The 27,207-nt window shown below is 40.2% G+C and overlaps 1 protein-coding gene across 2 annotated transcripts in view; it reads left to right on the top strand.

Moving 5' to 3' along the window:
* rab6ba (RAB6B, member RAS oncogene family a) overlaps positions 1-27,207 on the top strand; it is a 45,866-nt gene that overhangs the window by 6,561 nt on the left and 12,098 nt on the right. Inside the window, exons 2-5 of one of the 2 annotated variants that reach the window (XM_068319344.1) lie at positions 15,007-15,065; positions 24,125-24,178; positions 24,436-24,562; positions 25,861-25,972. In XM_068319344.1, coding sequence (XP_068175445.1) covers positions 15,007-15,065; positions 24,125-24,178; positions 24,436-24,562; positions 25,861-25,972 — 352 coding nt within the window. The remainder of the gene's footprint in view (positions 1-15,006; positions 15,066-24,124; positions 24,179-24,435; positions 24,563-25,860; positions 25,973-27,207) is intronic. The other variant, XM_068319345.1, reaches the window with a different exon arrangement.

Here is a 27,207-nt window from a genome sequence, read left to right as displayed (position 1 = left end):
TTTAAAAAGGTCTGTGGAGTAGGAAGAGGGCAGGAAGGATCCATGCCATTTTGTTCTGTTGTGGAACAACGGTTTATATACGAGGAGTTATTATTTGTTGTTGCGTCTCGTTACTGAGTTGTTGGGGAAGGAGATCCTAATTACAACAGAATTGCTCAACCACCTTTAGTATTAAGAAGATTTATTTTTAATAAGATTTAATTTTTGCGCATTTAATGTAGTGTAAAACTCATGTTCATGAAACATGGAGATTAATTTCCAAAAACAAGCAGTCTTAATAATATGCTTTTATTCATTTCATCATTGTAAAACATGTTGCAGGGGCTGTTCAGGTTAGTTTATGTGAAAAGATATCCACTGGGGTTTCGTATGCTCAGTACAAATTATTTGCAAACAGTTAGAAAGGTGTTAAATTAAAATTTTAAACATTAAAGAGTATTTGGAGCAGAGCCATAGAATTTTGTTGGATTCATATAGAGTAGTACCTTTAGATACAAGTTTATTTCGTTCCATGACTGAATTCATAAGCTTCTTGAAACTCAAACAACATTTCCCCATTTAAAAGAATTAATATCATTTTAATCTGTTCCGGCCTTGTAAAAAAGCCCCAATTGCTTGTAAGTTATAAAAAAAAAGAGCAAATTTTTTAAATCAACCAATAGAAATGCATACTCTTCTTGTCCATAATTATTTATAAGTTAGATAAACAGTGATAAAGTATGAAAAGAAACACAAAAGTCAGGAGTACACATGAGCTACATATTTACTCCTCCAATGAAAACAAGATCCGGTCTCAGTTGATGATGTATCCATCCGCCAACATGGGAAAAAATGAGATCTGGTCGACCAACTAGCAGTCGTGTTCTGAAGCACGGCTTGTATTTCGGATTTTGCTCAAGATACAAGCCATATTTTGTCCAAATAAAATATAGACAGAGCAACAGCTCATATCTCAAAAAACCTTTATGTCGAGCAGTTCATATCTCAAGGTACTACTGTTTTCGAATAACACATTGGTGTGTAGTTTCTGTTGTTGGGTTAAATTAACATCTTTGTGCAATGCACACTGGTCAGTAGGTCAAATTCATTACCTCCATTACCTTTGAACCTGTTGCTGTGGAATGTTTTTTATCATTCAACACAACTCAGTTGTCTGTTCCAACATCATTAACGTGTTTTGCTGGGGTAAAATTCAGAATAAGCATATATTAACAAAAATCAATCCAGTCAATGAGGTAAAACGTGAAATGTATTCTCTTATTACTGTTTCCAATTGAGTATGTCAAGAGGCATGAGCTAAATACACAATAAATAGCACACAAAACTCCCCAAGTGCAGGCAGTTCAGCCTTCCATTGTGTCGTTGTCCCTAATAGCACTAGTCCTACATACAGTGTAGGATGTATATATAGTTCTCCATCTCACTGACTTAAAACGAAACACACTGAGTGATGGACCAGTGCAAACATCACCTCCTTTTCTCAGGTAAATACAGCACTCCATGAGTTTTATGTTTGATTATTCACCACATAAAGCCACAACATTTTTGACATCAGATTGAGTAGCTTGTGTTGTAATGTTAGCAGGACACCATGGTTAATTAAATAAGCCCCTGTGTTGTCATTCCTTGAACAGCCATTGGAATAAATGACACCTTAGTGACATCTAGATAATGAAATTTCCGTTAATCAACAAAGGATGTGAATTATTACAGTTGGTTATGTCTCAGTTTGTGTCTGAACAAAAGCTCAGTCATTTTCCTCCAATGTTAGCTAACAGTTATTAAAACTACACAACTTTATAACATTAATAAGCCAGGTCTGCAGACAGGTAACCTGGAATGAGAATGGTAATGATCAATATAATATCAGACCTCTTTAACTCCAGGTCCACATGGTGGAATGAAAATAACATTTTCATCTCAGCGTCTTGCTAAAGGTTGAATCACTGGACTTTTCAGAAAGTGTTCTCTACCACTGCAAACTGCTTTACTGATGTTATCAATGCGTCACCAGTACACTACAAATGTGTGTTGCAGGTAAACGGCATTGTTTTCATGTCTGACATCTAGGGTATACTGTTGGACTGGCTGTAGCCATGGATGAAGAACACCTCTACGAGAGTCTTCTTCATGTCTCCTTCCTCAGCAAGAACAATCATGACAGCCTGTTTTCATTTACTGCTAGGTTTTTTTTGTGTGCCTAATAAAATGTCTGCATTATTTAGTCTCTGGTACCCAGTATGATGTGGCCCATGCTGTTGAATGCTACAAGCTTGAATTAAAATTAATGAACATAATTAGATCTATCAATGTTTAATTAAGAGTTATTGGTCTCTAGTGATATAGAGCAGCAACAACAATAATCTGAAAGAGACTGAAAAGCAATACAAATTAATGAGTAGTTAAAAAAAATAAGAGCAGCATAGTACAAATTAAGATGTCGACTGCACATGTAGAGTCCTCTGAATGTAGACCAACACTGAAAGGGCATTATATGTGAATTTTTTCTTACTATTCAGTCATTATTTAGTTATTTGTAACTGGAAGAAATCTGTAATTGAGTTGTGGTTGCTGACAGCATCTGTCTAAATTTTTCTGCTGATGACTGATACAAATATGGACTTACGCTTTTTACCAGACGGAATAACTCAATTTAGTTCATCCCATTCATCCGTCTTTTAGATGAGATGATTGTAATCATCTTATTTACAGCTGCTTTACAGCCTTGGAGGTCATAGGTCGGCTGGCCATGGGCAAGAAGCAGGGTACACTCTGGACAAGATGCCAGCTCATTGCAGGACCACACAATGGAACACTTACAGACAATTTGGTGTAGACTAGTTAACCTACTGTATATTGCATGTTGTTGGGGGTGGGAAAACCGATAGACAACATGACAACATGGGGACAACATACAAACTACACAAAGGGAATCGAACCAGGACCCTTCTTGCTGTGAGGCCACAGCGCTACCCAAAGCGCCAGTTTGCCTCCCCAGTTTAGTACAGAATAAAGGTACAATGATAGATAGGATACGCAAAATATGCAATGAACTCTTCATCTGTAAACCAGCATTGCAGTCCATAAAAACATGACATCCTAAAAGCTAAAGTCAGGTGTCTGAGGGATAAACTGGACTTCAGAATCTCTCTTTATGAGGATATCAAATATCACGGCTATCTTTTATATATTCATTCTCTCCTTCTAAAATTCACAGTTTTTTCACTGTTTCCCTTTACGATGCTGGATGAGGATAAAGTGTCATCACTGCATTCATACACTCTGCATACTCCTCAAGTGTAGGGAACAGAAACGTCTGGTAGATAGTTCAAAGGTTGGGATTGTCTTTAGTCATCAAAGTGACTACTCTCTTTTCTTTTCCTATCTTTGAGGGAGCCCCATCAGTGGTGATGGACACACCATTTGTTTAGGTTGATTCCTCTCTTTAATCACATTTCTTTTATGCCTGTGTGCTGAATATATCTTCTGTCTGATAGGCGTTATCGGTGCTGTGACAGCCAGAATGTCCTCACGGGTATTCTTCTGTCTGTGTGTTAAAATGTGACCCACACCAACAGCTGGGTGTATCACTACCAGTCCATTCAGAAACTGCTGAAGTTATTCAGGTTTACTCTGAACAGCAGAACCAAGCCGGGACTCCTCTGCTAATATTTCATGTTTGATTTTCCTCTCAGTTGCTGTTTTATTTCCATCTAGATATATTTCAGACTACATCCATACACCCCTTCACTATTTCCCCATCTGTAATGGATTTTTATGTTTTCATAAAATCCACTGTATCCTCAGTGAACAATCGCATGCTGATTGTAATTGATTTTGCACATTCTTCAGACTTCTGCAGCCTCCTTCCAGGTATGATTGTCGAGGTTTATAATTACACCTTTAAAAGCTACAACAGGCTCCATGCAGATTATACACGCTGGCCTCAGAGGGTTTAGTGTGGGAAGAGGAGATGTGAGCTTCTTTCTCCAGTCATCCCAGGAGACTCGCTGTGGGCTTTATCCATTTTTTAATAATGTCGTGTTTTGCATATCACATGCTTCTGTTTGGTTTGCTGACCATGCCTGGTACCACCGTGGTGCGCAGCTCATTGTACTGTATGTGGCGACTGAGCTGTCCATGTTACGCATGTTTAAAATCCCTGATGGCAAATATTACACATGAATTATTTCAAAAGGCTTGGTGGTCTCTGTTTGATTCTTGACCCCTGCTCTGAAGCCTCGGTTGCAGCAGACTGTCTGATTCTTTCTGATGAGTTTGTAAAGAGTTTATAACATGTGAACAAGATGGTATGTTAAAAATACTGATCACAGTGAGCCACACATAAGCCACACTGTAAACATGCAGCAGTTACTTTGCTTTAGCTGTGTGAATTAGCACCTCTGCTGTTTCTTTGTGAATGTTGTGAGCTGATTGTATAATCTAGTGAACACTTAGATTACACCTCTTGTAATTTTAGTAGCTACATTTATTCATAGATTCATTTTACAGATCACATTCATAAGTTAGCCTTTTACCCTATACAAACACACACACAGACACACACACGCACACACACACACACACACACACACACACATATATATATATATATATACATATACACACACACACACACACACACACACACACACACACACACACACACACATATATATATATATATATATATACAGTATATACTGTATATAGTTCAGATATATATACAGTATATACTGTATATAGTTCAGAATACTGCATGTCTGGAAGACGGGAAACGAAAGCAGTGTCCTCCTTCTGTTAGGATGAAGACGGCGTTTTCATTTCTCTCGCCTCCAGCCTCTGTGTGCCTTCTGAGAATTTAAACAATAAGATGCCAGCGTGGTTTGTCTGGAACCCTCTGGTCTCAACAGCAGAAATATGACTTCTCTATCTTTTCCCAGGGCAATCACAAAAACCATAAGAGTCATATTTCATCTGGTGTCACACCTTGGCGGATATGTCACTTTGTGCTTATGTGTGTGTGCTCCGTCTGTGTGTGTGCTCCGTCTGTGTGTGTGCTCTGTCTGTGTGTGCTCCGTCTGTGTGTGCTACTGTTACTGTTTGATGTCAGAAGCCACACTGGACTACCTAACAGCTGAGGTGGGGTTGTGAGTGCTATTTTTGTGCATGGGAGACTTTGCTTTTGTTGAGTTTGAAAGCCTGATCATCCATTATTCAGAGGTAATGGTTAAGGGACATGTCCCAAGAAGAGTTCAGAAATGTTCTCAATGTGTTGTCCAGCTGACACATGTTTAAAAACCAATTCATTCTGCACACTACATTGTAGCTCCACAAGAAAGACTCTATTCTAATTTATAATGTATAATAAATGTGTATTTGTAAATTAATCCCTTCCTTGTTTCATTTATTAGCAAGACTTAGCATTAGCACCATATATCTAACTGAAATTTGAGCTGATGCTGATACTGAATCAAATTATCCAGCTAACGAAGGAGTTCACTGAAAGCACAATTGTTAAAATCATGAAAATGGTGGGGAAAAAAGTCAGGAGGTCAAAGTGTTTGATTTAAACTTCCCTTCATCCTTGCTAATTTGTGTGCATCTGGCACATGTCAAAAGCAAAACACAAGCAACATCCTAGTATGTACAGTACGTGCTGCTCCGCTGTGATTTTAATTTCTAATCCAATGAGGAAACTCAAGCTGCTGTTAGTAAAACTTGTTGCAGCGTAGACACTCCTCTTGTTTTGGTGCTAAACAGTTTGTTCCCAGTTAGCTAGAAACACATTGTTATTATATATTCTTTAAATTGGCTATATGACCTTATTATCTTTCATTCCAAAACATATTATGGTTATGTTCCAAAAAACCATGTGATAAGGCATTAAGGTAATTGGACTTTTTCTGGCAGAATGCTGTCGTTTCTGATTAGAGTCAGTCTGTAAGGAGACAGTCAGGCTGAGGACATGTTGTAATGGACTGGAGACTGACAGACCTGCCTGGTTAGGAGGAAAGGTCACAGCTGGAGTATTCTTTTGATTCAGGTATCTAAAAGAATGAGCACACACATGCATCACATACAGAACGGAGAACTTTTTATGGATGGTTCTGATTCAGGGATGACACTATTGTATGTTTGTTGACACCAAATGGAACACCAGTTGAAACTATAGTTCAAGATCTCAAGATATCATTTGTCTCGAGAAGTCCTCCATTTAGTGCTCAAACATTTTTTCATGCTGTTTTGTTATTAAGATAAATAGAAAAGAAAATACTTACTGCTAAAATTGAATTCAGTCATGGCCTTAATGTCAAATATCAAATTGAATCAAGGAACTGCAGAATAATGACATTCCCATTGACATTTATAGTTCAATAAAACACAATATACTGATGAAGATGTAATTTAGTGGTCATATTAGCTCTTCTCTTCTTCGGCCATCAGGCTAGTTAACATGATGGTTGTTTCCATATTTATACAAGTTAGATACCATTCTAGCTGAGTTGCGGTCCGGTCAGCTTCTTCTAATGAGTTTATTGTAAATAATAATGCTGCAGTAATGAAATTATTTAAAAAAACATTTGTCTTTGTTTTGAATCTCCTGCAGAAATGATGAATAGACATGTAATGATTTCAGTTGCCATTACCTCATCACCCAAGCCAGAAAGTTTCACCAACATGACACAGAGTGAGGCTAAGAGGACGGTACAGGCGACCAGAACAGCGACAGGTGCAGACATATTGGTCAAACACTCCCAGTCTAGAGGAGAGGTTTAATCTATGTTTAAATGGAAACAGTCTGAACATTACCAAAGAGTATAACCTCCATTACTAAATGTTGCATATGAAAATGTGCTGAAAGCATGACTGTGTATGTTATAATGCAGCAACAGAAGGTTAACAAACATGACTTTATAATTCCAATCCCTCCTGGTTTTTGAAAATTACTTTCACATCCACTTCACCTAAATGTTCATTAAAATACTGCCAACTGGGTTTTATATTGAAGGATTACTGTATATTGAAGTATGTCTGTGTAAACAAAGTTATTTTCCAACAGTGTAGGGTTTTAGCTTGTACATCAAAATGCAATTCATATTAACATGACAATAATGTCAAATCACATTGTGAAGTCAAAGGGATTCCAAATTAAACATCTCAAGATCCGCGGTGCACTGGCGTCGTGCCCGGAGTGTCCCCCGCCTCACGCCCTATGCCGCTGAGATAGGCTCCGGCTATCTCGGCGGCATCTCAGATTTTTCTTAAATGATATAAAACAGATGTGACTTCAGTATATCATGCATGATAAGGCTTGCAATTCCTTGTTAATTTCTGCATTATTTGGTAACTTGGACTAAAGAAAATTCATTTGGAGGCCATCTGCTGCTTGGGTTCTGTATGCCAGCTGCGGTGTCTATGAATAAACAAGTACAAAGATGGAAGCATCCTTATCTTTCCCACTGGCCTGCTTCTTTTTCACGTCTTTTTCCACAACGAGGACAGCCATAGCCACATTTTCTCTGCTCCTTTATTCATCACTAAATATTGGATACCCACGTCTCTCCTGTGCCCAGCTTCCATTGTGGTGTTGTGAGAAGGCAAGGCACGACACGCACTGTTTTATTTTTGTCCACCTCCTTGTGAGTTGGATTCAGGTCCATACAGAAAGCTCTTCCATGCTCTGATTGGCTGCCAAGTCCTCCAGGGTATTCCATGATAGCTGCTGCCAGATGACCAGCAGTAGGCTTACCTGGCGGATGGGTGCACATTCAAAGTCCCTTTGTTATCAGTGGGTTTCTTATTACATCCCGCTTCAAAGCGGTGATGTATTGTAATTGTCAGCGTTTGTGTGTTCATCCATTCGTCCGTCCGTCCGTCTGTTAGTCTACCAAATATCTTCACAACCGTTGCAGATAGAAAGATTAAACAAAAAGCCCATTACTTGGGCAGCAAAGGGGATGAAAATGAGATGATGACATTGACCTTGAGAAAACTAGGTCAAGGTCAACTTTTGTACACTCAGGAACTGGATAAGGTAGAATGATGAGGGAGAAGGCCAGTGTGAGTAAGACCATAGATCAAAGCTAGTGCTTTGATCTATGGTCAGAGCACTAGCTTTGATCTTTGACCAATGCAAGTAGGTCAGGGTAAAATTTTGAATTCAGGGGTGTTGTGAGATGTTGCAGTCTGTGACTGCATTGGTTATTTTTCACTTTTGTAGTGTGTGTGTGTGTGTGTGTGTGTGTGTGTGTGCGTGTGTGCGTGCGTGCGTGCGTGTGTGGGTGTGTATATTTGTGTGTGTATATGTGCGTGTATGTGTGTATATGTGCGTGTATGTGTGTCCAATACGTGAGTGTGTGTGTGTGAGAGAGAGCGCAGAGAGATTTATAACCAGGAAGTTTGCATTGACCTTATGAATATTTCATTTGTGAATAATTGTGAATAATTGCAAATGTAAAACAGCAAATGTTTGAAGTACATATGTTAAGAAATAAGTTTCACATTGAAAACGTTTTCTAATTTTTATTCATGTCAAAGGTTAACTGATGTGAAACATCCCCCTGCATGTATACATTTCTACTATAACTGTTCTGCTAATGATTTAAAGCAGTCGTTTCTCTTCCATCCATTACAATTACCACTGGCTCTTGTGCACTCTCAGATTTATCAGGATTGGTCTACCATTTTTGTTACCCGTTAGTATTGTGGTAACTTATTTTTTGCACAGGCGAAAGAGTGCGTGGGTAATTGTATGGATGTACAGTTCACAAATAATACGAGCGGGGAAATGCTTAATGTGAGCCTGACTGTGTTGGGCCTTTAATGTGCCATCAAATAGCATTTTGAGCGCTTAGGGAAACCTTGATGAGGCGTCTGCTGACTGTAATCAGCTGAGCCCTGATGGTCAATATGCAGGTTCTGCAGCAGCAGGTGCTCTCAGGTAATTGGCCCTCATGTTGCTAACTCACACCACGAACACTTTGAAGCATCACACCAAGTAGAGACTTCATTAAAACTAAAGCTATAAACCTCCAACGCAGCCATTCCCAATCTATTCTCCTATTGATGAAGCTATCTGTAATCTTATTACAAAATTGATAACTTGCACAGTGCGGTTGTATATCATCATCTTGGCTGATTGGTGTGTGCGCTTGCTGTGCAGATGATGTCATAATTTCTTTTAGCCATTTTACATCTTATAGAAGATGTTATTATCATTAACCAGTCAATGCAAGATCCCTCTTCAGTTAGCATTGAAAGGAAAGCAACCAGGCTGACATTAGCATTAGTTAGCATGTTAGTTAAAAAATGAAAATAATCTCCTCAGCAAGATCTAAAACAAAACAAGTCCATTATATAGAAATACGTAGAAAACAACCCTAATTGTCTTGTCTTCCCTTTGTGAAACGTGAAGGAGAATAAAAAGCACTAATCCAGTTTTCAGTTTGTCCATATCATAACATTACTGATGCACATTATGCAAATCAATATATTTCCTTAACCAAAGGCATAAATGTGAGTCAGTCCAACAAAAATATCAGACTAGTTTAAATGTTTGTACAGCTAGCATGACTTCATCTGTCAGCAGGTCTAAATGGGAGAAAATGTCATCAAGTTCACGCTCAATTCCGGAATAGAGTGTTAATGATTTAAATGCCTTATGTAACCTCATGAATTCAGCCTCTCTGACACACACTTCAGCGACAATACAGAAAAGAGAAACTGGAAAAAAAATAATACTGCAGCCATTTCAGTAAACCTACGCATGACTGTGTGTAACAACAACAACAGGAAATCATTTTTCTAAACAGGATAACACAGGGTTGTTCAAAAAATAAGCCAAAATTAAATGTCATCAGTACTGACAGATCTTCTTATCAGGACATTATCAAGAAATCAAACATAAATAATGCAGCGTCCCATCTCCCCACTCAAGACAAACTGAGACAACCCAACAAGGTCACACCTGTCTATTCATCATGAAGACCCCCTTTGAGTTCAGTGGACGATCAGAACTAGAATGAGTTGTCCTTAAAACAACTCATTGTTTAGACACATCGATTCACTCGCTGTGCAGCGCCGCATTGGAGGCTCCCGTCATCAGATGACATGCTGACAGCTTCCTCCTGTAATAAGGTAGCCATTTGCTTTAGATGGGTTTGTGCACATTACCCACTTCAGTGAGAGTGTGATGGTACCTTTGTTCCAGGCACTGAAAAAAGGCCACTTTGAAAAGCCTAAATGCCAACATGAGCCTTTTGCACCGAAAATCTAGAATACATTAGAAAATTCAGCAAACGTAATAGTTACACTGCTCATTAAAACTGAAGGGAATATTTTCCATCCTATAGGTAAAATTGTTTGATACTAAACCAGTCAGCGTTTTCTACATGATTTTATCTCATTCATGACAAATTCACACTGAACCCCCTCATGTGATAATCCTATAGGTCAAAATTACATGTAAATGTAGCGTAGTTATGGTCTCTATCCAATTAGTTTAACTTGCTGACTTCAATTCCTTTAGTTCAATGATATCCTTCATTGTCCTGAGAGAAAACACTTCTGTGAAAAGAAATCCTTGCATTGTTATCATTGCCTTTACCTTTACTGGATTTTACCTTTGTGCTGAATCAAGCTTCTAATCATTGGAATCCCACAATAATCTCTAAAGTAGTGTTCAGCATTAGCGCCAAAGAGGATGAAAAGCTTATTAAAGGGGAATGCTCAGAAAAGCAGAGCTAATTCTGAATATAATCAAAAATCTGCCTTGATAATCAGTTCTTTTTAAGCCTAACTGAAAATGTACAAAATGATTGCCTCCATTAGTGTAGCTGAGCTTCCTGCTTCCACTACAGCAATTAAATTACACAGAGTTACATCTGACAGAACCTAAACACCACATAGGGTTCAGGTTTGAGGATTATTGAGACACACAGGAGAAATCAGGACATGTAGGAACGGGTTGCTTCCCTGTGAGTCCCTGGCGTAACATCTCAATGATGTAATTCAATGCGCACCATTTAACCGTTTTATATATAAATGAAAGGGAAATCTTCTTCTGCTAGTTGTCTCTCTCGGGAAGTCTTTTTAGAATGTGTTCATGCTGTGCTTCCTGCCAGATAGTCCTGGAGTGAGAGGATGAAACAAGGACGTGTTGCGTGTCCCTGAGTTGTGAAGCTTTTAGCGATGACGGAGAGGCACAGAGTGTCGTCTCCTGTTGCTTAGTGGAGGAGGATGATTCAGCAGCGAGGATATTGGATCAGACTCTCTATCCTAATGTTCTGCTTTCTCATGACTGCTGTTGTGGAGTTATGCTGTGTGAACAACTGTTCAGGATGGAAATCACACGCTGTAAAAGCAGGATTCTATTGTAATTATTATGGATGCAACCGTGGATGATATTTATTTGTCATGTTATAAAGCAATGAAAATAAATGCTCGTTCCCATTTCTGTGTCCCCAAGGTGACATTTTCAAAGTGTTTGTGACAAAACAACAGCAAAGTGCCGCTCATGTTGAAATAAATTGTCCATTAATCTAAATGTGTGTGTGGTTAATGTAATGTAACCAGTTACCCCACTTATAAGAAATCGTCTCTGGAATCAGAGCCTGCTGTGCATCCAGAAGCATTACAGGTTGAGCAGTTTGTCTGCCCCCTCAGGTACGGTTCAGTAAATGACAGAGACAGCACCGCTGAAAAGAAGACTGGAAGCCGAGCTGGAGGTGGAGGAAATGAAGATGTTGAGGTTCTCTTTGGAAGTGACCGGGTTGGATAGGATCAGAAATGAGTTCATCAGAGGAACAGCCAACATTAGAGGTTTTGCAGATAAAGTTAGAGAGCAGAGGAGAGATTGTGAGTATACAGTATTGATAAAAGGTGTTGTTAATGGAGCTACCAGGCTAGAGGGCAAGAGAAACACCGAAGAGAAGGTGGATGGATGGAGTTAGGGAAGGCACTAGGGCAGTTGGTGTTAGAGAGGAGGATGAAGAAGATAGGATGACGTGGAAAAGGACAATATGCAAACGGAACAAGCCCAAAGAAGGAGAATCTTTATCTGTGTTAAATCCATGATGACCCCAGAAGCATAAAGAAACATGGTAATTGCTGTATTACCATCATTAATGGCTTTAAATGAACCAACATGGCCTTCTAAGTCCAAAAAACTTTGAGGCAGCAGTATCTATTAAATTAGCTGGTATTCATCCAATGTAGGACAGGGTTGGAGCTAAGTAAGGTAGATGATGTGTTGAGAAATTAGCATGAGATCATTACCATAATCAGTAGATGCTCATCACATCCTGCCTTGGAGCTATGGAAACAAAGTGAGGGCACAGACGTATATAATTAGTCTTCCTGATTAAAATCTCTCTGTAAACAACTGTAAGCAGTCGCTCATTTGTTGAACTGTGAATGAGAGAATATTCACTCAGTAAGTCTGTGCAGCAAAGTTTGAGCTCTCAATGATGGCTTGAAATTAATATGTAACGTCAACAAATCTGGAGTAGCAGCTGCCCCTGAAGATGTTGCTCGGGTTTTTAATGTATGCGGATGAATAGAATAGTTGTCCGCACCGAACGCTGACAATCAGACGCTGGTTGGTTAAATTTAACCCTTTGACTGTGGATCTGTTCCAGTAGAGTTACAGGGATATGTTTTCAGATCGCCAGTCGTCATCACCATCCTGTTAAATGCATGAGGATGAGATGTGATTTAACATTTCTCAGGTCTCTCTTTGCTTTGATTCAGCCTCCTTCTTCAGTTGCACTGCTGAGGGTAAATGATGGGAAATGAATGCACGGCATTCAGCATGTCAATGAGTCGACCATGTGTCGTCCTTATGTTAAATAAGAGATTCATTCTGGTGTATACTCGTGAAATGATGAATTTCTCATTGAGTTGACATCCCATTACCCGCCGTTTTTTCCAGCCACTCACACAGACAACACATTTTCATAATGACCAAATAGTTTTGGACATTCAGTACACAACAGGAATATTTGTTGTCTTCCACACTAACATCAGCCAATTCCTCATTGATTTTCATAAGGCATCATGACTCATGAATTATGAACCGTGATGAATCAGCTGTCCTTTTATTTTTACCTTGATACTGACGATGATTGCTAATGCTGCCTGAAATGAAAGCTAGAATGTATTACCGTTCATGTGAAAGGGTGAGTGCCATCCCAAACAGCGTTGTAGTCCAGGATTGCCCTGAAGTGTTTACAGCGGTCAGACGCTGACCAAGTGAAACAGTAGAAACCCTTCAACACGTTAAAGTCCTCAACAGATTCATTCATTCATCTTCTTCCTCGGCTGCTTATCTGAATCAGGGTCATGGGTTCTGCCTGAGCCTATCCCAGACAAGAGGTGGGGTTCACGAGGTGCCAGCTCATCATAGGGCCCAACAGCAGAATGTTGAGTCAAAAATTGTTCTTAATATGTATAGATGTATGAATCTGCTTCATCAAGACTGCATTAGTGTGGTTGGATCAGATTTGAGTAACTGGTCTGGAAACATGATCAAACTCATACATTGTGGTTCAGGTTAGGAATAAATCAAAATGAGCTGTTGGACAGTAAGGATGTCCACGTCTGCCATCAGTTTTTTCATGGTGACTGACATTAGAAAATAGGTGAGATCTTTCTGTGTTTTCAATTTGTTTCTGCTAAGAATTCAGTTTTTCAAGTTGATTTTAAAAGTTTTCCAGATTTTTTGACTAATACTTGGACAAACTGTTACGATCCCTTAACCTTCCTGTACAATGGAGATGTTCTCTGGTCCAGTGAGTTCAACAGACCTTGAATATATGTCTTTCCAGCTCATAGGAGCACATACACTGTACAAAGAGTTAGAAATCAAATGTTATAATAGCAAGATTCATAAGGATTTTTTTTTTTTTTTTAATTTTATATACTGGTTTGATCCCCGAAGGGAAATTAAGAAAGCACACTCTAGCTACTGATTACAAACGCATGCATACATATTTGTGAGTACAGGCCCCTGTATCACACACACACACAAAGGGGCCTGTAGGCATGCAGGGGAGGTAGAGTGGCAGGCAGCTCCTTCTTGGTGCGCCTCAAATGAGCAATTTGTAAAGGGGACGGCACCTTGCTCAAGGGTGCCTCGGCAGTGCTCCGGAGATGAGCTGACACCTCCCACTGTTAGCTCACCTCCGGGTATTTTTGGGGGGGCGGGAGCGGGAATCGAACCGCCGATCTTAAATCATAGGACGACCCGCTCTACCGCCCGCTTTACCACTGAGCCACTGCCGCCCAGGAATTATAACTTAAAAATGATGAAGTATAGTGTCTGCCACAGTTGAATAGGATGTCAGAATGGGGGATCTCTGATGTGACAACCTGACTTCATTAAGTTCATATTGAAGATGTGGGCGGCTTGCGGATGGATTTTACAGTCCTGTGGAAATGGTGAGTTCCTGAAGGGTCAAACTCAAAGTTGATGTTGACCTTTTTCATTCAATTTATTTCTGATGTTCATTGTCAATAAACACATTCCTTCGCATTCAGTGAAGAACTAAATATGGAAGGAAATGATGAGAACAGTATTAGCAGACACCCACAAAATTTAGTGGAAGATCGGACATGAACTAAGAACCAACTGGATGAAAGGATGGGTCCAGGAGTTTGTAATAAAAAAATATTTTCAGCCCTCAGGTGGTTCCCACCATTCTGTTAGAGTTTGTCTGCCTCTTTGTTTCACCCTACTCTCCCCATTAAAATGTTATATGGGAAATAAACCAGTTTTGGGAATTCACACAAAGCTGCTAGCAGCAGCACCAACAGCAGTGTAATTACATCTGGACCTGATGACCTCCTGCTCACCCCCACGGTCAGTAATGAGCTCCCTGGGCAGCAGCGACAGCTCGGCAGCAGCAGTGACCGCCGCCCCCACCGGGACGTTCACCGAGTGTCTGAACAGAGCTGGACGAGGCCCGTTGTCTCAATAACACCTTCTGTCCTTTTGTCTTTCAGTGGGAAAGACGTCTCTGATCACACGATTCATGTATGACAGCTTTGACAACACATATCAGGTGGGTGATCCGATGACCATTATGTCATCTGTTGTTCAGTTATATTGTCTGTGTTTTTGTCCTGTTAAATCAGCTCATCAGAAAGGATTTGTGTGGGTAAAATTAGGATTTGCATTTTCTTACCTTTTAACTGTACACTATCGAGACACTCCGAGACATTCAGATGATTACTGTGGCCTCATGTCACTCATCCTATAAACAGAATATTGTCAAGCAGCTATTTGCAGGTATTTGCATATATCTACAGTCACACAATGAGCTCTTAAAAATCTGCACCATTGTTGCTTATTGATTACATAGTAATAAAAAAGGGAAATTGCAAAGCTGTATTGCCCTTCTACTCTTTTAGTTTTGTGTGTGTGTGTGTGTGTGTGCGTGCGTGTGTGCGTGCGTGCGTGCGTGCATGTGCGTGTGTGTGTGTGTGTTTTAGGTCTTGAGGGACGGTACAATGATATGAGTCTGTAAAATGTGGGAACAGCATAAGCAGATTACCCCCACTATAATACGGACTACCAGTATGAGAACGCTGAGCAAGGAGAACAAGCTCCACGGAACTTCTGGCTGTTTTGCTAAGCTTAGAACAGAAAATTGTTAAACAGTTGATGTGTGATTTATCGTCTGTTGGACGTATTCCAGGTATACTTCTGTGTGTTGTTTTTAGCAACTGCAAAATCCAGCTGTTGACTTTTTTAAGCATAAATTATAATAGTTAATACAAAACTGCTCTATAATCACAATTTCAGAATCCATTTTGCTGAATGGGGAAGGTAAAGGTGATGCTGGCAGCAAGAAATACTGTCTTCCCAAAAACTACGTACACCTCCTAAAAGTGCGACATGTTCAATGCACATTGAGCCGGGATCTTTTCTTGTTTGCTTGGTTATTTCATCAGGAACCCAGCAAACCCTGTCAGCCTGCTAACCCTGCCAATAGAGGACGTTTCACAGGAAACGTGTATATGTTCAAATGAAATCTGCTGCTATTTGTAGTTTATGAACCAGTAAGGTTTTCTTTTCTTCCAGTTCTGAATCTGTGCCTTGTAGATAGAAGTCCTTTAATCAGTGGTTGGATTTGAACTTTTGTTTTTGACATTTGTCATCGCCCCTCCTCAAAATATACTATGTTAATTGAATATCAAAAGCAACCATGTTAGAACACGAGGTATTCCTCAATAGTTCAGTCGTTTTTCTCTAACTTGACTACTGCTTATTAGCAGATGTTGATCGGTCTTTTCAAAGAGTTTTAGCCGGACAGTGATGAGTTTTTCTGCAGTGTTTTTACAAAATATATCCAACCTCTGGAGGAGGGCGAATGGAGAAATTGCTGAGTCAGCTAGCCGTCCTGAGAAGCGGTGATGTATTGTAATTGTCAGTGTTTGTGTGTTCGTCCGTCCATCCGTCTGCCAAATCACAGCCGTTGCAGATGAAAAGATGAAACAAAAAGCACATTACTCAGGCAGAGAAGGGGATTAAAATGAGATGATGACCTTGACAAAACTAGGTCAAGGTCAAATTTCCTCATTTGTACAGTTATTTGCACATATCTCAGGAACTGGATAAGATATAAAGACAAAACAAAGGGCATTATATTCAGGGTGGCAAGGGGATGAAAGTTAGATCACAACCTTGACCTTAAAACACTAGGTCAAGGTCAAATTTTAACTTTCATACCTTTTTAGGTACACATCTCGAAAACCTGATGAGACATAATTACAAAACAAAAAGCAACATTTTCAGGAAGACAGCGGCATAAAAATGTGATGATGTTGCAGGATGTTGCAGTTTCTGACTGCCTTGTTGGAATTTAATGTGCAACCATGCTGAGCTCACGATGGCGTAACAGCGCAATGTGCTGACTGGATCGCAGTCATGTCATAATCAGATTCTTATGAAAGCATCAACTGTTTGAAACGTCACAGTATTTAAAAAGCGATTGATCTCTAGGTTTAGCTGTAATGGACTGGATGAAACATTTCACACATCAAAACCAGCTGTAATGAAAGATATTTTCAGAAGCACTTGTTACGAATAATGTGAGAAAAAAAATCCATAGTCTTGAATAATTTTTTCAGGAGTGACAGATATTTAACAACCCCTAACAGTACATTGTGTATCCAAAAGACATGTATTTGTGTTAATGGAACGATGGAGTCAAAGGTCAAAGTCAGCTTTATTGTCAAATGTACCATATATGCACGACATACAGCACAGATGAAATTGCAGTCCTCTCTGACCCACAGTAGACAGTACAACAGGCAGTACAACACAGACAGTACAACACTGGACAACACAGACAGTACAACACAGGCAGGACAACAAGCAGTACAACACAGACAGGACATCAGACAGTACAGCACGAAGTATAACTTAATGATTTGCTGTTTGTTACACTCGAAACATATATAAAATATATATACTACACACACAAAGACACACACACACACACACACACACACACACACACACACACACACACACACACACACACACACACCAACACACACACACACCAGGTGATCATTTTCTTTTCAACAAAATCAAGTGGAATGAAGATTTCATTGTGGCCTCTGTAAAAACGACACTGCCATGTTTTAATCACATCCATAATGTAGGCAGCAGGGCAGCAGAGGCCTGAACCCCTCCTTGTAGGACTCGTATGCATTGGCTCTATTTTTATTTGAACAGTTCCTGCTTTCATTTAAGTGCATCAGTGAGTTGGGTTGGAAAAATCCCTTCCCTATCTAACTGTACAATGGACTTGCTGTCAGGCCAGTAGTGTTAATAATGTTCTACAGTCCCTGGTCTGTTTAAAGCTGGAGTCCCACAGCTTCAGTCCCATAAGTACTGTTCTAGCACTGCCTTTGAATCACCTCCAGCAGATCGCTTCAGGTCTTGATCCATTTTCCATTTCCCCCCCTTCTTCCACACACTTTGTCTTTCCTGTCCTCTTCACTTCAAACATCTACTAAAAGTATTTCACCAAAAGAATATGTAAACACTTATAAATAATATAACATATTGGTATGTCCAGTATAATTTAGAAGCTGATTAGTTTGGCTTGGCTTCACACAAAACCTGAAAAACCTTTTCATAAAGCTCTCTGCTGGATAGCAAGTAAGGATATTTCTCAAAACGTCCCAACCTTTGCTGTAAAGAATTGCCCAGCATGAAGAGCCTGGAGTCATCATGAACATCCTCCAAAATGGATTGATTAAACAGACGCTGTCTTATATATATTGTCTGTGTTGCATTTGGTCTCATTGTAACCCACTAATGACAAAAAGGAAAAAAACCTTCCCCCAGAACATCTCCAATCCTTCGCACAAGTGCTGTGCTGTAATGGGATTTTGATGTTTTATTGTGTGTGGATTAAATTGTCTCTGTGCTGGCTGCTGAATCCTCTTATGTTACTACATTTGTATGTCATAAGACGACACAGCCAGACGATTCACACTGACTTAAAGGGCTTATTTCTGGATGGTGTTCAGCTTCCAAATCTCCATGATCCATAAGTGTTTCCTTAAGCATATCTTTGTTAGTAATTATGATGGAGCTGACTCACACTTGTGTTTGAGTTCACAGCAGCTGTTTTACAACGTCTTTCCATATCAGAGATTAATCTGTTAAAGGATTCTTGTTGATAAATGGGGATTTATTCTGGATGTTATGTTGATTTGGAGTCCATTATTGCTAATTCTGGGTCCATATTGTCCCGTATCACAGTGAATTCAGAATTAATTTATTGAATAACTTTTTCAAACGACTTTGTTCCTCCCAGCGTTGTCATGGGAGTGTAAGAGACACTTGAACTTCGTTTGATGCACTGATTTCATTAGTTTATCCACACCGTCAACAGTTTCAGCAGCAGCGGTTGTGACAGACAGCTAATGGAGGCAATTTTGAGCTCTTTTAAAACCTTCAGTACGCGATTGCTATAATTTGCAAAAAAAATGGTATTCCTTCAGATCCAATCACAGGGACACGATCCAGATATGAGAAGATTTAAAGACACTTATATTTTCTAAGAAAATCAGTAAGCTCATTTTATTTGGCCATTTTCTGCATTTTGTTTCAGTGGCAGACTTTTATTTTAAGTCAGTACCATGCATATGGCTGTAGTGAGATTAATATCTTCATAAACAAGTGATGTAAATGTGGCACCATGATTTCCTGCATCATTTCCAGAGAGTAGCACAATCTTAAGTACTATTACCTGGAATGAATGTGGGCGTTGTTGCCCGCAGCCCAAGGCCACTGCTGTAACTCGTCACCAGAATGCAGCCAAATAAATTACGACATTCAACGTCAAACGTTAAGTGCTGTCACTCTGAGGGAACAGGGAACATGCTTCCCTAGAAAAATGGCCGTATGCACCCATGAGGCCTGAAGAGACACAGCTCTTCCTCCCACTTCTTTTCAGCTGCTCTCTCCTTCGTAATTGGATAGGCAACATGTTTAGAAGACAGATAGCATCTGCTTATTTTGTAACGTCTGTGTATGCTGTTTAATGTCAGTCTCTGCCCTATGCTAATGTAATGGCCTGTGCATCAAATGTTAACAGCTGCCAGGAAGGAATAAAAAAGTCATTTGTTTTATTTTATTTGCATCTGTATCCACCACTTAAGCCTCCCTCCACAAAACAGCCTCTCCTTGCAGTCTCTGTGCTTTTCAGAAGGTGGATTAATGCTTTAGCTATGGGTGTTATCACCTCTGCTTTGTAGCCATAGATCGCATTTAAAGTTTCATTGCATCTAAACAGGACTGTGTTGTTGTGTGTGTGTGTGTTCTTGCATACTGCCCCTTCTCCCCTCATGTTTTAATGCCCTGTCTTGTTCTTGGCTCAGTGACGATAAATAGCTTTGTGGGGTTTTTTTCCTTGTTCATCTGAGACCTTTGAGTATTAATTAAAATGCTGCATACAGTTGCTGAGTTTCAGTGTTCATGCTGCTGTGTGGAGCAGAGGCTACATTTGCCTGGCGAGAAGTAATAAGATGCTATAGATGTGAGCCTGCAGGAGATATCTATGCTGATGAGAAGATTTATGAAGACACAGTTTCCAGTCCTACGTTCTGAATCACTACATGTTTTTCTTTTCATGTGTGTCAAGCTTTTATATCCAGTTCGGTGCTGTGACGGAAGTACTGCAGTATATTTAGAGATCTAAGGTCTGCAAGAAGATGAAACCAAGCGTAGTAGTGGCTTTAGTCAGCAGGAGGATGACTAAGGCCAGATTTGCTGCCTGTAAAGCGGCAGGGTCCCATCAAGCAGCCACCCAGCCGAGAGAGACAGAGGCAGGCGTCCTCTCTGCCTGGCAGCACATGCTAAAGGCTGGGAGCCCTCTGGAGACAGACTGCTGCTGTCAGCCGCGGTGGAGCTGTCAGTCAGACCCGGCCACCAGTCTGTGACGGCGTCTGTCTGCTCTGCTCAAACACGCCGAACGGTTAATAACAGCTACCCAATTTGTAAAATATACATGTGGAAAAACAATCACACAATTTGAAGTTGAGGAATACGGTACACAGTTTTTCTTATTATCCTCTAAAAACAGTTTTCACACATAATCTGATCTGCATTACTCTCCCTGAGTGAACCGTAAAGAACAAAAACAATTAGTTATTGATTCTAGTGAATCAGTGTTTTTCCTTTCTTTGTCTAATGTGATGGACACAACGTGGAGTGTCATGTTATGAGAGTTTTATTCAAAGCCTTTTGAAGACATTCACCTTGGACTGAATTTGTGACGACTAAGTAAAACAAGTAATATGGATGAGAAAAGAGTAAACATATTCAAAGCTGTTCCAGACCTGAAATACATTTTTTAAGCAGTTAGAAGGCTAAATGCATCAAAAAATAATAGAAATAAAAGTTAAACTATAGTGAGTTATAGTGAAAATATGAAGATAATTGTTAGCTGTAACACTAAGCCTCTTTTGCAGTGTCTGTCTTCCTTTCTGCCACTCTTTACTGCTCCAGCAGCAGAGTCTGCTATCAGGGTGGGAAGAGTGGAATAATCTTAAATTAATGTCATAGTGGGCTACAAATTTACCCATAATGCTTTGTGACATGAGTCACTGAAAAAAATGTCATAATTCTAAATCTGCTCTGGCAGTCCTCATTACTGTGGCTGCTAATGTAGCATGTTCTACATATATTATCATCACAGCCTGCTGCAGACAGAAAGGCTTGATCACGCACTGATCTATTTCTTCTCCTGCTGGCAAGAAGATTCAAATTAGTCACATTTTCTGTGTCCGCACACTGTTGTCAAATGTGACAGAGTAAATCCCAGTGTGTTTGCTGTGACTCATGATCTGTGGGTTTATCAGTGTCCCTGCAAGAAGGAGGATCTTGAACGGACTGTTGGGAACAGCAGCGTTGGAAGAAGTATGGAAGTTTTTTACTGACATAAAAACAGAAACCACAGGCTAGAAGAATCTGTGTGCTGTTGAGTGTTTGTCTGCAGCAGCAGCTGCTACAGACCCGCTGTTAAACGCTAAACTACCAACAGAACTGTCACTATGGCTGACAAGGAGGACAAGCCTTTAATTATCTATGATTAAAGGCTTGATTTATTGTTCTGATTTCCATTTTTTACAGACAAAGTCACTTCTGTCCACCTTTTGTTTGTTTACAGTGAACCAGACAACAGGAACAATGCCACCCTAGTGTGTGATTTTAATAATAAGTGATAAAGAGCTCCTAAATTAATGCTATTCCCCCAATTAGAAGTCATTTTTATTGACTCTCTTATTCTATAAATATATTAAATGGGGCAAATGACCCATGATAACAAAACTAACTAACTAACTAACTAACTAATATATAGAGTCTGGATGCACCCCTTCATGTCCTCCAAAATACAATGGGATCTCCTCCTTGACCTGTACTCCATCCATCCATCCGTCCGTCCGTCTGTCCGTCCGTCCTGCCTCTCAGTCCTTGTACATTCATACATGTCATAGCTGGTAATGCCGGACATCAGTGGGACACAAACAGGATGATAATTCCTGCTCAAACAGAACTCTGGGTATTGACATGACAAGTAGACTAAACAAAGTGACAGTGAGTGAGATTGGACCTGCAGAAAACCTGAGGAGCTGATGAGGAAATAGATGCACCCGAGGGGTTGATAGTGAAGGTTGGGGGCACGAGACAACAGCTGCTCCATGTTGTTATATTTTATGGTTTGAGCAACATGTTTGAAAGAACATCTAGTGGACTTTCTCCCACTGTGTGGGTGTGTGAGGTGTCACCTGATCAGCAGTGATCTGTGTGTAAAGCCTGACATTCTGAACAGGAAGGCAGTTGCTTCACAGAGCTTGGCTCATTACAGAAGGGGGGGGGGGTGGCTCCACGGGTGGCTGGGGTGAGCAGAGGATGTGGAAACCAACTCAGGTCTGACAGCATCTGGTGATCAGATCCGAATAGAAGGACCTGCTTACAAAAGGATTCATCTTAATATAGTCATGCAAGAACACGTATTGGTTTTGATTGGCTGACAGGAGAGGTTTAGTATGGTACAGATCACCCTCAATCATGGTGCTGCTGTTTTCATGATTTGTTCTCAACACATTTCTTTCCACAAACAACAACAAAAGCAAATGTTTGTTTCATATCAATGCCATATCAAAAATATCTAGACAAAAGGAATTAGTGATTGATCACTTTAAATCTATAGAATTTTTTCAGATCAATGTCTCACAGCCGTATAAGTTATAACGCCAAAAATACTGTTGACTTTGTGAGTGAAATCTGTCTGTTCTGATAAAAGCTGTTCTTGCTCCAGTTGCTTGCAGGACAGGCCTCAGAGCTGTGAGTGTCTGTCTTCTGGCGAGATGCAGGAGTTAAAAATGTAAAAGGATTATTAATAATTTCTGTTGCACTAATCTTTTCATGTATTGCTGTCTGTGTGGGATTCTATATTTAAAATTAGGGCCAGAAAGAGCTTACGGCGCCTCTGCCCTCCCCCAAGATAAACCCCTGCAACATCTCTTTGCTTTCAAAGCCATTCTCTGTCGGGTTTGAGATGTTTCTCCAGATCAGCAGGTTTCAGTGTTTTCTCTGGTGCCCCACTTGTTCAAAAGCATCTTTAAATTCAAAGTTCTCTTTAAGGGTGCACAGTAATTGTTCATTGTGATTTTCTGTCGTGTCTCCCCAGTGAGTTGTGAAATACCTTTAAAGCCTATTCTGTCAGGACAGATAAGCGATTCATTTGGGAAGTCGGTGTAATCAAATTGTACAGTACAATCTAAGAATCGATATGTAATAAATGAAACTTTGCATCAAGTATTTTGTGTTTCTTTATCTTGAGCCGTGCGGTGCTTGATCTGTGTGTAAAACCAGAGTGTAAATGAGGTCCTGTCTACACACCAGTCTTTCTGAGTTAGTCGTCTGGTAGCTGGCAGCACAAAGGAAGTGAGTGTGTGTTCAAGCTGCTGATGCAGTTCCATCAAAGTGGTCAATGGGCGCCCTGCTGGACTGGTGAGCGACAGAACCAGCAGATAGAACCACCTGTTTAATCACACATGTCTACAAATGTGTCACTATGTGCCGTTAAACTGTTAAACACGAGCAGAGGACTCCAGGTTGGTCATTTCCTGTCTGCAGCTGGTCAGGGCTTCAGCTGCACGGTGCTGGCTCCGTTCTGGACCGGGTTCTGTTCTCATCACATCCTCATCCTTTTCAGTCTCCTCCGAGATGCAAAACATCTGGTGCCCACTAGAGCTGGGTTACTGGAGAAGAGGCTTTATATTCAATGATGATCATTGTAATATGATAAATATACAGAATGCCCTTGATACATGTAAGAAATGCTTTCAATTTAATTTAATTTCAAGGTTTTATCAGTGGACATAAGAAAGTCAAAAATAAAATATTAAATGACATGTTAAAAGCTGTACAGTGGCTTCATACTTTAGAGTTCCGTTTTAATCGGTTTAATTTCTTATTGGTGCCTGACAGGAGGATGTGACTTGATGAGCTTATCCTCATCACTGTTTCTTGCTAATGGAATTACCCTCAGCGATGTTGATCCGTGTGTGTCTTTTCTCTCCAAACTAGGCCACAATTGGAATTGACTTCCTGTCGAAAACCATGTACTTGGAGGATCGAACGGTAAGAAGCTAGCCTAATGTCAAAACAGACGGAAATGTTCTTAAATGTGGCTGAAAAAATGTAGATGAACACAATCAAATCTGCATGTTTGTGTGTAGACCTGTGTGCAAGGTATGCGCGTCTGTGTGTGAGGGAGGTTTGTGTGTTTGTGTGTGTGTGTGTGTGTGTGTGTGTGTGGGTGGGTGGGTGGGTGGGTGTGTGGGTTCCTGGGAGCCTTCTGTTTCTGGGCTCTCTGACTATCTGAATAATCTGCTTAGCTTTCTCTTTCTGAACCTCAGGTGAGGTTGCAGCTCTGGGACACGGCGGGACAGGAGCGCTTCAGGAGCCTCATTCCCAGTTACATCCGGGACTCCACGGTGGCTGTGGTAGTCTACGACATTACAAGTCAGTACCTTTTTAGACCAACAAAATGAGCATTGATCGATCTGCCAACATGAGTTTGCTTCCCAAGCAAGAGAGCGCAAGAAGAAAGCAGCAGCCAGTGATGTATTAAATTTAGCTTGCTCTGGTAACTCTCACAATCTAACCAAATAGACAGTTAATTGACGAAGTTGCTCTGCTAATATGCTTGTTTTGTTTATTAGCATTTTGTCTTAAGCTCCAGTGTGTTGAGCTCTCAGGGCCTTTGTAGAATTAGCTGCTCAGCTGCAGCACATTAAACAGCAGCAAACGTTGCTGCAAGCAGCCATTTGGTCCCGAGACGCCGTCTGACAGGTGGGCTGCTGGGTAACTGGTCAGAACTCTTCAATCAGAGACACGCTCCTCCGTCTGACTGAGATGGAGATGAATGTCTCATTTATTCATCTGCCTATCTGAATCTGGGTCACGGTTTCCCCTGGAGCTTATCTGAGCAGACTACTGGCGAGAGATGGGCTACACCCTAGACAAGTCGCCAGTTCATTGCAGGGCCAACCAGCAAGACAGAGACCCACTTATGCCTACACTGATACCTACGGACAATTTAGTAAACTGCATGTTTTTGGAGCGAGAACCGAGAAAGAACATACAAACTCCACACAGGAAGGAATCAAACCTGGAACCTTCTTGCTGTGAGGCGACAGCTCTACCCACTACACCTCCCTGTGTAATAAAAAATAAAAGAAAATAATAATAAAAATATAACTGATGCGTTCACAAGATGACATTAAATTTAAATGACAACTAAATACAAAAGAAGGGCAAAGATACACATAGCAACATGGCATCCCTTAGAAAATCCATATTATGGGATATCATCCACCCCCAAAGCCCCTCTCTATTTCACATTAAAAACACTGACTCAATCACATTCCCTCTTTGAGAATACACAACCTTTTATTGAAATCCCACGAGCCTGAAAACTCTACTTATGTGGCCAGGTCAAAGGACTGGATTACAACGTCTCACACTCTTATTTTAGTTTATTTTGTAATTTATTTACTGGATCTGATGCAGCATCATGTATCAGATAATACTGTTTTAGTAAGATTTACCACTTTGTTTTCTGTCTATCTGTTCTTGGATAGAAAAAGGTTTTATTCGTCTGTATTATTTCTGATTTTCTGTCAGCTGCTAAGAAACTCAAAGACTGTTTAAAATGCTCAAATAGTTTGTTGGTAAAAGAATCAGCTGGAGTGGCAGCGTGTCGAATGTCGCTGCTGTTTATAATTTGTCTCATATTTGCTTCTGCCTCTTTTAAACAGATGTGAATTCATTCCAGCAGACATCAAAATGGATTGAGGATGTGAGAACAGAGAGAGGAAGTGATGTCATCATCATGCTTGTTGGCAATAAAACAGACCTAGCGGATAAGAGGTATGAATTTACTACTGGGTATCAGCAACTTTTCGTTTCATGTCTTGATGCCATGGCAACCATGATGCACCAAGAGTCCATCTGTCTGCAGCTCCAGAACATGATGAGAACATCAGGCTGACTCCACAGGTTTCTCTATAGAGAACATTAGTTTATCAAACAATGTTCTCTTACTGAATAAATGTGAATATTAATGATTAATGGAAATGAGTACATTCAGACCAACATAACTGGTAATTCCCACATGAATGTTATCATGGGAATTTAATATTATTATTAATACCACTTCAGTCTTATGCTAAGACATGTGTAGGAAGTAATTGGTAGCCACATTATATATTAAATATGAATAGCCTCATTAGCATAACCTGTTATGTTGATACAGTAATTATGTGGGGACATTAACTCATCTCATATTACCTTGAAATTAAGATATCGCTTGCTTGTGAAAATTATTCAGTCATTTAGCCCCTGGTGTGCCTAAGCAAATTCCTTTTTAAATAAATAATACATTTGTCATGTACATAACTGACCCTGTAATGAGCTGGAAAAGGCTGATGGAACAGCCATGTTTAATAAAACTGTGAAGGAAACAGGAATGAATTTGAAATGGAAGCGGAAAGAAAAATGACTTGAAGCAGAAATGTATAGTGGTGAGGAAGATAAAGAGAGAACTGAAGCGTGAAATGTCTTGTGTCACTGTGCCAAACCGTATTAATGATGCCGACTGTGTAGTGTATGTAAAACATTTGCTTGATAGATGACATGTGTTATATACAGTCAAGCCTGGTAAATCTTCACGTCCGACGTTTCCTCTCTTCTGAAGTGAGAGTCGAGTCCCTCTCCTCTCTAGAGACGTGTGGATTTAACATTGCCACCCTCTGTTGTTAGACACCAGTTATTAGTGTGTCTGTTCAGAACCTCTGTGCTTTACGTGCTGAGTGTTTGGTCTGGACCTCCGCCGAAAATACACGAATCACTGTGTACGTTTGACACATCGTGTCAATTCGTGATGACACACCCCCCTTAGCCATCACTGGCTGCAGGTGATCACGCTGCATCGATTAGCCTACCTGTGCTACAGGGGATTTTGCGGGCTCAGTTGATTTATGCTTGTTGTGACGATACGTCGTGTTATTTCTTTCTTAATATTTTAATCCGTAGTTACTACATTGAGCAAAAAAAGAAAGTGGTCGGACGAATATGAGCAACGTGAATTTACATGTACTGTGTAA

Source organism: Antennarius striatus, chromosome 7, assembly GCF_040054535.1.
Source record: "Antennarius striatus isolate MH-2024 chromosome 7, ASM4005453v1, whole genome shotgun sequence".
Taxonomy (NCBI): Eukaryota; Metazoa; Chordata; class Actinopteri; order Lophiiformes; family Antennariidae; genus Antennarius; species Antennarius striatus.
Note: the sequence above shows the minus strand (reverse complement) of the source record. Positions and strands in the feature narration are given on the sequence as shown.